Source organism: Oncorhynchus tshawytscha, linkage group LG02 (assembly GCF_018296145.1).
Source record: "Oncorhynchus tshawytscha isolate Ot180627B linkage group LG02, Otsh_v2.0, whole genome shotgun sequence".
Classification (NCBI taxonomy): Eukaryota; Metazoa; Chordata; class Actinopteri; order Salmoniformes; family Salmonidae; genus Oncorhynchus; species Oncorhynchus tshawytscha.
Window position 1 is genome coordinate 34,010,580 of NC_056430.1, and position 11,572 is coordinate 34,022,151.

Sequence of the window (11,572 nt, forward strand, 5' to 3'; positions counted from 1 at the left end):
GGAGTGACATCAGATTCAGTCCTCTTTATTCTCTCTATGAACCACACCTGTGTAGAAGAAGTGACTCATTTTCCCACAGGATGGCTTATTTAAACAGACTTCCTCCCTGCAAGTGTGGTGTGCCATGGTGACACAAGACTATTTCAGTGGTCAATTTAACAGCCCTGTCATTTCTATTTACTGTCTTTCCTCTCACAACCCCCCACCTTATTTTACAACACCCCCCACCTTATTTTACAACACCCCCACCTTATTTTACAACCCCCTTATTTTACAACACCCCCCTTATTTTACAACACCCCCACCTTATTTTACAACCCCCCACCTTATTTTACACCCCCCACCACCTTATTTTACACCCCCACCTTTTTCTACACCCCCACCCCCCTTATTTTACAACACCCCCCACCTTTTTTACCCCCCCACCTTATTTTACAACACCCCCCACCTTTTTACACCCCCCACCACCTTATTTTACACCCCCACCTTACAACACCCCCCCACCTTATTTTACAACACCCCCCACCTTTTTTACACCCCCCACCTTATTTTACAACACCCTGTGCCCCTCCCACCCCTTTCCTAGAAGTATTATGCGCTCAATGACAGGAAAGTGCTTTTCCACAAAGAAATGTCTTTATTTTACTTCCAACATACAACATACTGTTGACACACAGGTATACAAGAGAGGTATCTTGCAAAAAAACTAGATTCACTAATGTCATCAGAACAGATCATTTAGAACAGTAATATGGAATGTAGGAATTATTTTCTCCATTTTGTTTCTCATTTTTTTTGTTTAGTTTATTTTTAAGAAATATTTCAAATAAATAAAGATTCTATATACACTTTCTCTATATAATATTTATTGTCCTAATCAATATATTCTCTTCTTCAGTCACCATTTCAGGAATGACAAACAAAGAAAGTTACAAAGTATTGATGTTATCCCATTATTACCCCCTACTTTAAATGTCTATGATTTAGGGACAAAACAGTACGGGGGGGTATGGTGGAAATATGAAATGTCAGCCATAGGAGAGCGAGGAGATCACTCGTTACAAAGCTGCCAGCCCCGTTCAGTCTGTACAGAAGCAACCCCCACTCGTGTGTGCTGTGCTGTTGGGGGAATATCAGTCCAAACTCCATCCACAAACACCTCATGTCACCTTACAGTTTAATAAGCACCAAGTCTGACTCCCAGAACTACACTTAAGCTTTACGTCTCTCTCTCAGAGGGACCATACAGTAAAGAAAACAGTCTGTAACAGAACAGAGGAGCAGAGCGGTGGAAACGAGAGGAAAGGAGGACAGAACGATACAGGAGTCCTTGAGCCTGTTAATAGACCAGAGTCTCAGTCACAATCTCTCCCACCACATAGAAAAGAAAGAAAGGAAGAAAGAGAGAGAACAGCCACAGAGACAAGATGCAAACGAGTGCACAAGTGGTTCTGTCCCGTGTTGGTTCAGGGGGAGGGTGGGGAGTGCAGAACCGACTACAGCGTGGCCTCTCCCCCGGGCCAGAAACTCCCTGGTTGTCCCCTACAGTAGGTGGGGGGGTCAGACCCCCAGCCGTGTGGTGGCCATTAGGACCAGGCCATTGTCGGAGGAGGGTAAAGCAGGGCTACAGCTACAGCTCAGTGCTGTTATTCCCAGGTTAGGTTCGAGTTTCCCAGAGTGGAGGCTCAGTCTTTAGTCGGCGCTGTGCTCCTCCAGCTGGGATATGATGGTGATGAGGTTTTGCAGGCCGAAGATGTAGCCGCTGTCCTGACCCTCATGCACAACACTGTCCTCCCCGTAATGGCGACACGTCGTATGAGCAAAGTCTATCATCCTCACATCCACTGCCGGGCTGCTGGCCTCCCCTGCTGCACCACGGGACGAGCGACCGACGCTACCGTTACTGCTACCGTTACTGCTACTGCTACCGTTACTGCTACTGCTACCGTTACTGCTACCGTTACTGCTCCCTCCAGCACTGCTGCCAGCTGCCGAGCCACGGGTGAACCCAAACGCCCCCTCTTCCTCTTCCTCATCTGAGAGCTCGTCCTCATCACCCTCCTCTCCTCCGCGGTGGCGTCGAGTGGGGGCGCGAGGGCGGGGGGGCTCCCCATCATAGATGATGAGGAGGGAGGAGGAGTAGAAGCGGTAAGACTCGCAGGACTCCAGGGTTTCCTGCATCTCCCGGAGCTTCCGCAGCACCGGGGAGAGCAGCTCGCGCCGCAGACGCTGCCCATCGTGGAAGAACTGGAAAAGGGCCTCTTTGAAGCCCGGCAGGCTCAGCTTCCTCCCGTGGTACTTGTTCATGAACATCAGCTGGCCTGAGTCTGACTGGTACACCTGCATGCCACAAAGCCGGACACCGATGGAGGCGGAAGTGCTCTGTTGACATTTGCGGATCTGGTTGGCCTTCTTCTCCTCTGACGCATCGTCACCATGCTGCCGCGTGCCCATCTTCAGGTCCAGCACGCACGGCACCGCGTGACGCCACGTCAGGTTCTCCAACAGGATGAATTTGTATTGGTTGCGATGTTTGGAGTTCTCCTTCATCCTCTGGAGGTGCTGCTGGTGGCATTTCAGACTCCAGGGGTTGTGTTTGATCTGCTTCCGATCTAGGCTGTAGCGGAGAACCTCAGCCTGCTGCTGCACCTCCGCACCGTTATAACTACACACACACAGAGGAAAGAGAGGTTAAATATCTGCCAATCACCATACAGTACATATTTGCTGTATAGAATCTATGAATCTATGTTGGTGTTTGGATATATTTGTATATACAGTATGTGTACCGATGTAACAGTGTATGTGCTCACCTTTTGCTCTTGTTCTCTTTAGTGCTCTGTCTGACCCGGTCTTTGCTGTAGTTGTCATTATCTAGCAATAGGGACGATGATTTCTTGTTGCACCATTTGATCATCTTACTCTTAGGCTCGCATTCAGCTGAGGGGTCCTTGTTTTCCATGTTCTCTGGTTCATTGTGGAGGGGGTAAGCGATGAGACACAGGTTGCCCTCTTCATCTTCCTCAAAGCTGACTGACACCACACCTGAGAGAGGGAGAGATGGAGGGAAGCGGGAAAGAGAACGATAGGAAGGCGGTTAGTACCTGGCATTGGATTTTTTATTTTATAATGCTATAATGAAGCCAAAACCTCCCAGTAACTGGTTAGTCATAGGCAGTTCTTACCAACTGGGTCCTGCTTCCAGCCAAATACACTCTGTAAAGAGAAAGACAAACACAAACAAACACAGGCTTTCCTATTGAGGGAGCAGAGAGAGCGGGTAGGGAGGCAAGGAGGCAGCAGAGAGAGAGAGCGGGTAGGGGGGCAAGAAGGCAGCAGAGAGAGAGAGCGGGTAGGGGGCAAGGAGGCAGCAGAGAGAGAGAGAGCGGGTAGGGGGCAAGGAGGCAGCAGAGAGAGAGAGAAGGTAGGGGGCAAGTAGGCAGCAGAGAGAGAGAGCGGGTAGGGGGCAAGGAGGCAGCAGAGAGAGAGAGCGGGTAGCGGGGCAAGTAGGCAGCAGAGAGAGAGAGCGGGTAGGGGGCAAGTAGGCAGCAGAGAGAGAGAGCGGGTAGGGGGCAAGGAGGCAGAGAGAGAGAGAGCGGGTAGGGGGCAAGGAGGCAGCAGAGAGAGAGAGCGGGTAGCGGGGCAAGTAGGCAGCAGAGAGAGAGAGCGGGTAGGGGGGCAAGTAGGCAGCAGAGAGAGAGAGCGGGTAGGGGGGCAAGGAGGCAGCAGCAACAACAATGTATGTGTTCCCAAGTACTTCAAATTTGTATGTGAGAATGAAACCAAGAAGCAAAGAGATACACAAACACCACAGGAGGCTCGAATGTATGACACTCAGTCCAACCTTTATTGAGAAACTACCAAACCCACCCAAAACCACACATTAACTGATACACATAGTGTTACAATGTTTCAAGGCAACCCAAAGGAAACGACAGCAAAGATACACTGTAAAAACTCAAAAACAACCACAACAACAACACACCTGAATTATATTTCATAAAGATACAACAGTTCCATCAAGTCGGGCATTTTGCGAGCACCGTCTCTCTATTTTAAGAGTCCATTCAGGTTTGACTTGCCTTTTTATACAGCATTTCAAGGCAATAATCCAAACACACTAACAAATTAAAAAGGGAAGGGATGGATGGAGTGGTGGGAAGGGCAGGGTGGTGGGGAGGAGGGTGGTGGGAAAGACAGGGTGGTGGGCAGGACAGGGTGGTGGGGAGGAGGGTGGTGGGAAGGACAGGGTGGTGGGGAGGAGGGTGGTGGGAAGGACAGGGTGGTGGGGAGGAGGGTGGTGGGAAGGACAGGGTGGTGGGGAGGAGGGTGGTGGGAAGGACAGGGTGGTGGGAAGGACAGGGTGGTGGGGAGGAGGAGGGTGGTGGGGAGGAGGGTGGTGGGAAGGACAGGGTGGTGGGGAGGAGGGTGGTGGGAAGGACAGGGTGGTGGGGAGGAGGGTGGTGGGAAGGACAGGGTGGTGGGAAGGACAGGGTGGTGGGGAGGAGGGTGGTGGGGAGGAGGGTGGTGGGAAGGACAGGGTGGTGGGGAGGAGGGTGGTGGGAAGGACAGGGTGGTGGGGAGGAGGGTGGTGGGAAGGACAGGGTGGTGGGGAGGAGGGTGGTGGGAAGGACAAGGTGGTGGGGAGGAGGGTGGTGGGAAGGACAGGGTGGTGGGGAGGAGGGTGGTGGGAAGGACAGGGTGGTGGGGAGGAGGGTGGTGGGAAGGAGGGTGGTGGGCAGGACAGGGTGGTGGGGAGGAGGGTGGTGGGCAGGACAGGGTGGTGGGGAGGAGGGTGGTGGGAAGGACAGGGTGGTGGGGAGGAGGGTGGTGGGAAAGACAGGGTGGTGGGGAGGAGGGTGGTGGGGAGGAGGGTGGTGGGAAGGACAGGGTGGTGGGGAGGAGGGTGGTGAGAAGGACAGGGTGGTGGGGAGGAGGGTGGTGGGAAGGACAGGGTGGTGGGGAGGAGGGGGGTGGGTCTCCAGAACACTTTCATAGAAAACTGTGCACACTTACTTATTCCTGGGATCATTTATGATGCGTTCCCCAAACATGCACACACCCCTACCCCACTCTACCTAATAAACCCCTGTAGAAGGGCCTGTGTATTGCAACCCTCTCTGCAGGCTGGGGGAAAGGGGCAGTGGGTGTCAAGACAGGAAAAGCAAACATCACAGCTGCAGGGGCTGACAGATAAATTAGAGAGAGAGAGGGAGGGATTGGGAGATGGAGAGAGATAGGGAGGAGGATGGATATTCAGCATCCCATTCAATATAAACATGATAATAAGACTGGCAACAAAAGCAAATCCCAGCCTTTCTGAAATACAAACAAAAACATCCCTGGTTTACACTGGAGGGAAGGTTCTCTGCAGCATCAAGGCAGACCCTTCATTAGGGCCTATGTGTATGAGGTGATAACGGGTGTGTTGGCCAGTGACATGGAGGACAATGGGACCCAGTGCTTATCTCTCCTCTGCAGCTCCCGCCTTTAGTGATGTCATGCACAGTGATGTCACTACCCTGCAGCAGTTAACCCTCTACTGGCCAGGCCTGTTTCAACTGTCAGAGCTGCACTGTCAGCGGGGCATGTGAGGTGTTTAAGTGCCTGCGACTCGTGTGTTTTGTGAGTACGCGAGTGTGTGAACGTGACTGTATATGGGCCAACATACGTTTGCAAGAGTGTGAGAGTGTGTGTAAAAGTGTTTTGAGCAGAAGTGAATGTGTTTGTTATGTAATATTCTCAGTGTCACCAGACGTCTGTGCTCTTCTTTCTACAGCTTCATCTCCCATCCAAATTACACTGGGTTTTTTTATAGTTCCACGACGCATTGCTGTGGAGTCAGATACCACGCTGGTGCCTCAACTCTGTCACATGGCTAGGGTAGGAGTGACTTGATAGAAAGTGTGTGTGAGATGTGCGTGTGTAGGCCGATCTGTGAGTGCAAGTGTCAGGAGACACCGTATGTAGCATCACGGTCAATGAAAAACAACACAGAGTGAGATCTTCCACCCAAGGTGTGTGAGAGTGTTTGTGTGTGTGTTCGTTAACCACACATTTTTTTTATTGAACCTTTATTTAACTATCCATGACAGGCTGATGTCCAGTCAGACACTGCTATCTCTCCCACTCAGCATTCCGTCTCTGATGATCAGCCCCATTATTATTGAGTATGCTGGGAACTGGATCCTTCCTCCAGGAACTTTAGCCCTCTTCGGAGATGCAGGCAGGTGCAGGGCTACTGGACTTTTATCCCTACTGTCAGGAGAGGGCCTGGGGCCGACTATGGTCTGAGCAGAGAAGATAGTGATACTGTTGGTCCTCTGTGATATTTCAAAGGTGATCGAATCCAATGGAACAAAATATAATATAAAACACATTAAATCCTGTTTGTGTGACTGACACCCAACCAAGGACACCTTTGTGTGGGAGGGTTGTCTCTGTCTAATGCAGAATGCCTGGCTCACACCTATCCATCAGGGGATAAAGATCCTGTCATACACACCCCCACCACCATTACATAACCTGACACTGCAGAGCCCTGATGTATCATGCAGTCACATACGGTCTGTCCCCAACCCCCCACTTAAGCACCACCATGAAACGAATCCCTTTGTGCTGCTGTGGTACTGCCATCTCCAGTGACCTTCTGTAATCCTAAATGTAGCTAATTATACAAAACACTGCAGCTGACCATATCAGTGGAGAAACCAGGGAGAGATTAAGAGGTGGATGTAGAAAGATAGAGAGAGAAGATGGGAGATGGGGAGAGAAATGTAGGGCAGTAGCAGTGGCGCACACAGCATAATGGATGTTATTCAGATGATGGTAGCGTTATATTGTAGGTTTAGGTTGGATCAGGGAATAAGCTTACCTCTGTACTGGGGGGTGAACTTCCTCATTTCGGGGGGCAGGCTCTTGTAGAACTGGTGTTCTCGGGGGATGAGGGGCTTGCAGATGGTCTGGTCGCCGAAACGCAGTACGCAAGAGTGGCCCCCCACCTGGTGCACAAAGGGCTCAAGCATCACCCCTTTCCCGGGATAGGGGAGCGTCCCGTCTGCCTGCATAAGGGCTTCTAGAGCAGGACTCATCCTCACTCCACATCGGACAGCTAAACTGGAGGGGCCCACGATGAGGCTGCTCGGGCTGCCTATCTTCTGGCTGTACCGCTCTTTTTCGCTGGGGGGCGTTAGAGGACACCTGCTCGGACAGCAGAGACCACAGCAGGAAAAAGAAAGGGTGCAGCAGGAAGGAGAAGAGAAAAAACGTTTAGTTCCCCGTGCTATCCTGGTCCGAAAGCAGAGTAGTATAGTCCAGGTTCAGGTTAAGGTAATATCCCTGTGTACGTAGTGCTAGTAAATCATTATTTTCGACAGGTCTGGGGCTGTAGGTTGTGTGTGAGAGCGAGTGTAGATTGTTCCTGACTCTGTCTGTCGCCGATACTGAACTGGGGTCTGTACTGAGCTCAGATCAAGAAAAATATAAAAACAGGTCGGCCCCGCCTCATACCCGCTTCAGCCTATCAGAGCTCAGCAGCTGTTGTTGGGTGGGAACTAAGCACTGAGATCAGGAACAAGCAAACAAAGGAAGGAGAGCACTGCAGAGAGAGAGAGAGAGAGAGAGAGAGAGAGAGAGAGAGAGAGAGAGAGAGAGAGAGAGAGAGAGAGAGAGAGAGAGAGAGAGAGAGAGAGAGAGAGAGAGAGAGAGAGAGAGAGAGAGAGAGAGAGAGAGAGAGAGAGAGAGAGAGAGAGAGAGAGAGAGAGAGAGAGAGAGAGAGAGAGAGAGAGAGAGAGAGAGAGAGAGAGAGAGAGAGAGAGAGAGAGAGAGAGAGACAGACAGACAGACAGACAGACAGACAGACAGACAGACAGACAGACAGACAGACAGACAGACAGACAGACAGACAGACAGACAGACAGACAGACAGACAGACAGACAGACAGACAGACAGACAGACAGACAGACAGACAGACAGACAGACAGACAGACAGACAGACAGACAGACAGACAGACAGACAGACAGACAGACAGACAGACAGACAGACAGACAGACAGACAGACAGACAGACAGACAGACAGACAGACAGACAGACAGACAGACAGACAGACAGACAGACAGACAGACAGACAGACAGACAGACAGACAGACAGACAGACAGACAGACAGACAGACAGACAGACAGACAGACAGACAGACAGACAGACAGACAGACAGACAGACAGACAGACAGACAGACAGACAGACAGACAGACAGACAGACAGACAGACAGACAGACAGACAGACAGAGAAATGAATGAAATACATAGGCCAGTACGTTAATATCTGTTGAATTGGTTGCTGCTTATGAAACATTCTACTTAGCATTCCAATGCCACTGCAGAAGAGAATTTGAATCTGGGAGAGAGAGACCCACGTGAAAAAAATACTATAATATTCACTGTAGTGCTTTTTGCAGACTTTAATGTAGTATTTACTGTGGTGTTTTTGTTGACTGCTGTATTTACTGAAGGGGGAGTTTCTCCTTGAGGAAACCCTACTGGAGAAATACCAACAGATTTTCTGTAGATAGCAAGGACTTGGTTCTGAATGGTGGTATAAAGTACTTAAGTAAAAATACTTTGAAGTGCTACTTAAGTAGTTTTTGGGGGTATCTGTACTTTACTAATGATATATTTTACAACTTTTACTTGACTACATTCCTCAAGAAAATAATGTGCTTTTTACTCCATACATTTTTCCCCGACACCCAAAAATTCTAGTTAAATTTTCAATGCTTAGCAGGACAGGAAGATGGTCCAATTCACACACTCACCAAGAGAACTTCTCTGGCATCTCTACTGCTTCTGATTTGATGGACTCACTAAACACAAATCAAATCAAATTTTATTAGTCACATGTGCCCAATACAACAGGTGTAGACCTTACATTGATATGCTTACTTACGAGCTCCTAACCAACAGTGCAGTTTCAAAAAATACAGATAAGAATAAGAGATAAAAGTAACAAGTAATTAAAGAGCAGCAGTAAAAAAAGAAATATATATATATACAGGGGGGTGCCGGTACAAAGTCAATGTGTGTGTGTGTGTGTGTGTGTGTGTGGGGGGGCACCGGTTAGTTGAGGTAGTATGTACATGTAGGTAGACTTAATTAAGTGACTATGCATAGATGACAATAGAGAGTGGCAGTGGTGTGGGGCAATGCAAATACTCTCGGTAGCCATTTGACTAGATGTCTTATGTCTTATGGCTTGGGGGTAGAAGCTATTTAGAAGCCTCTTGGACCTAGACTTGGCACCCCGGTACCGCTTGCCATGTGGTAGCAGAGAGAACAGTCTATGACTAGGGAGGCTGGAGTTTTTGACAATTTTTAGGGCCTTCCTCTGACACCACCTGGTGTAGAGGTCCTGGATGGCAGGAAGCTTATGTACTGGGCCATTCGCACTAAACCTTTATTTAACTAGGCAAGCCAGTTAAGAATAAATATCTTATTTACAATGACGGCTTAGGAACAGTGGGTTAACTGCCTTGCTCAGAAAGAGAGATTTTTTAACCTTGTCAGCTCAGGGATTCCATCTAGCAACCTTTCGGTTACTGGCCCAATGCTCTAACCACTAGGCCACCTGTCGCCACTAGGCTACCTGCCGCAGTGCCTTGCGGTCAGAGGCCGAGCAGTTGCCATAACAGGCAGTGATGCAACCAGTCAGGATGCTCTCGATGGTGCAGCTGAAGAACCTTTTGAGGATCTGAGGACCCATGCCAAATCTCTCCTGGGGGGGAATAGGTTTTGTCGTGCCCGCTTCATGAATGTCATGGTGTGCATGGACCATGTTAGTTTGTTGGTGGTGTGGACACCAAGGAACTTGAAGCTCTCAACCTGCTCCACTGCAGCCCCGTCAATGAGAATGGGGTTGTGCTCGGTCCTCTTTTTCCTGTAGTCTACAATCCTCTCCTTTGTCTTGATCACATTGAGGGAGAGGTTGTTGTCCTGGCACCACATGGCCAGATCTCTGACCTCCTCCCTATAAGCTGTCTCGTTGTTGTCGGTGATCAGGCCTACCACTGTTGTGTCATCGGCAAATTTAATGATAGTATTGGACTCGTGCCTGGCCGTGCAGTCATGAGTGAACAGGGAGTACAGGAGGGGGCTGAGCACGCATCCCTGAGGGGCCCCCGTGTTGAGGATCAGCGTGGCGGATGTGTTGTTACCTACCCTTACCACCTGGGGGCGGCCTGTCAGGAAGTCCAGGATCCAGTTGCAGAGGGAGGTGTTATGTCCCAGGGTCCTTAGCTTATTGATGAGCTTTGAGGGCACTATGGTGTTGAACGCTGAGCTGTAGTCAATGAACAGCATTCTCACATAGGTTTTAATTTGTCCAGGTGGGAAAGGGCAGTGTGGAGTGCAATAGAGACTGCATCATCTGTGGATCTGTTGGGGCGGTATGCAAATTGGAGTGGGTCTAGGGTTTCTGGGATGATGGTGTTGATGTGAGCTATGACCAGCCTTTCAATGCACTTCATGGCTACAGCCGTGAGTGCTACGGGTCGGTAGTCATTTAGGCAGGTTACCTTGTTCTTGGGCACAGGCACTATGGTGGTCTGCTTAAAACATGTTGGTATTACAGACTCGGACAGGGAGAGGTTGAAAATGTCAGTGAAGACACTTGCTAGTTGGTCAGCGCATGCTCGCAGTACATGTCCTGGTAATCCGTCTGGCCCTGCGGCCTGGTGAATGTTGACCTGTCTAAAGGTCTTACTCACATTGGCTGTGGAGAGCGTGATCTCACAGTCTTCCGGTACAGCTGATGCTCTCATGCATGTTTCAGTGTTATTTGCCTCAAAGCGAGCATAGAAGTAGTTTAGCTCGTCCGGTAGGCTCGTGTCACTGGACAGCTCTCGGCTGTGCTTCCCTTTGTAGTCTGTAATGGTTTGTAGGCCCTGCCACAGCCGATGAGCGTCAGAGCCGGTGTTGTACCACTCGATCTTAGTCCTGTGCTGACGCTTTGCCTGTTTGATGGTTCGTCAGAGGGCATAGTAGGATTTCTTATAAGCTTCCGCTACTTGAAAGTGGCAGCTCTACCCTTTAGCTCAGTGCGGATGCTGCCTGTAATCCATGGCTTCTGGTTGGGGGTATGTACGTACAGTCATTGTGGGGACGACGCCATTAATGCACTTATTGATGAAGCCAATAACAGATGTGGTGTACTTCTCAATGCCATTGGAGGAATCCCGGAACATATTCTAGTCTGTTCTAGCAAAACAGTTCTGTAGCTTAGCATCTGCTTCATCTGACCACTTTTTATTGATCTAGTCACTGGTCCTTCCTGCTTTAATTTTTGCTTTTAAGCAGGAATTATGGTCAGATTTGCCAAATGGAGGGAAAGAGAGAGCTTTATATGCATCTCTGTGTGTGAAGTCAAGGTGGTCCAGAGTTCTTTTCCATCTGGTTGCACATTTAGCATGCTGATAGAAATTAGGTAAAACTGATTTAAGTTTCCCTGCATTAAAGTTCCCGGCTACTAGGAGCGCCTCCTCTGGGTGAGCGTTTTCTTGTTTGCTTATGGCAGAATAC

General features: G+C 49.6%; 1 protein-coding gene across 1 annotated transcript; it reads right to left on the minus strand.

Annotated features, from left to right (window-relative positions):
• Positions 1-617: 617 nt before the first annotated feature.
• On the minus strand, positions 618-7,464 carry LOC112217234 (inositol hexakisphosphate kinase 2). The gene is made up of 3 exons (XM_024377507.2): positions 6,875-7,464; positions 2,814-3,045; positions 618-2,665 (listed from the first exon to the last, which is right to left on the minus strand). The coding sequence occupies exons 1-3, from the start codon at positions 7,089-7,091 to the stop codon at positions 1,693-1,695; spliced, it is 1,422 nt and encodes a 473-aa protein (XP_024233275.1). The 5' UTR covers positions 7,092-7,464; the 3' UTR covers positions 618-1,692.
• Positions 7,465-11,572: the final 4,108 nt, after the last annotated feature.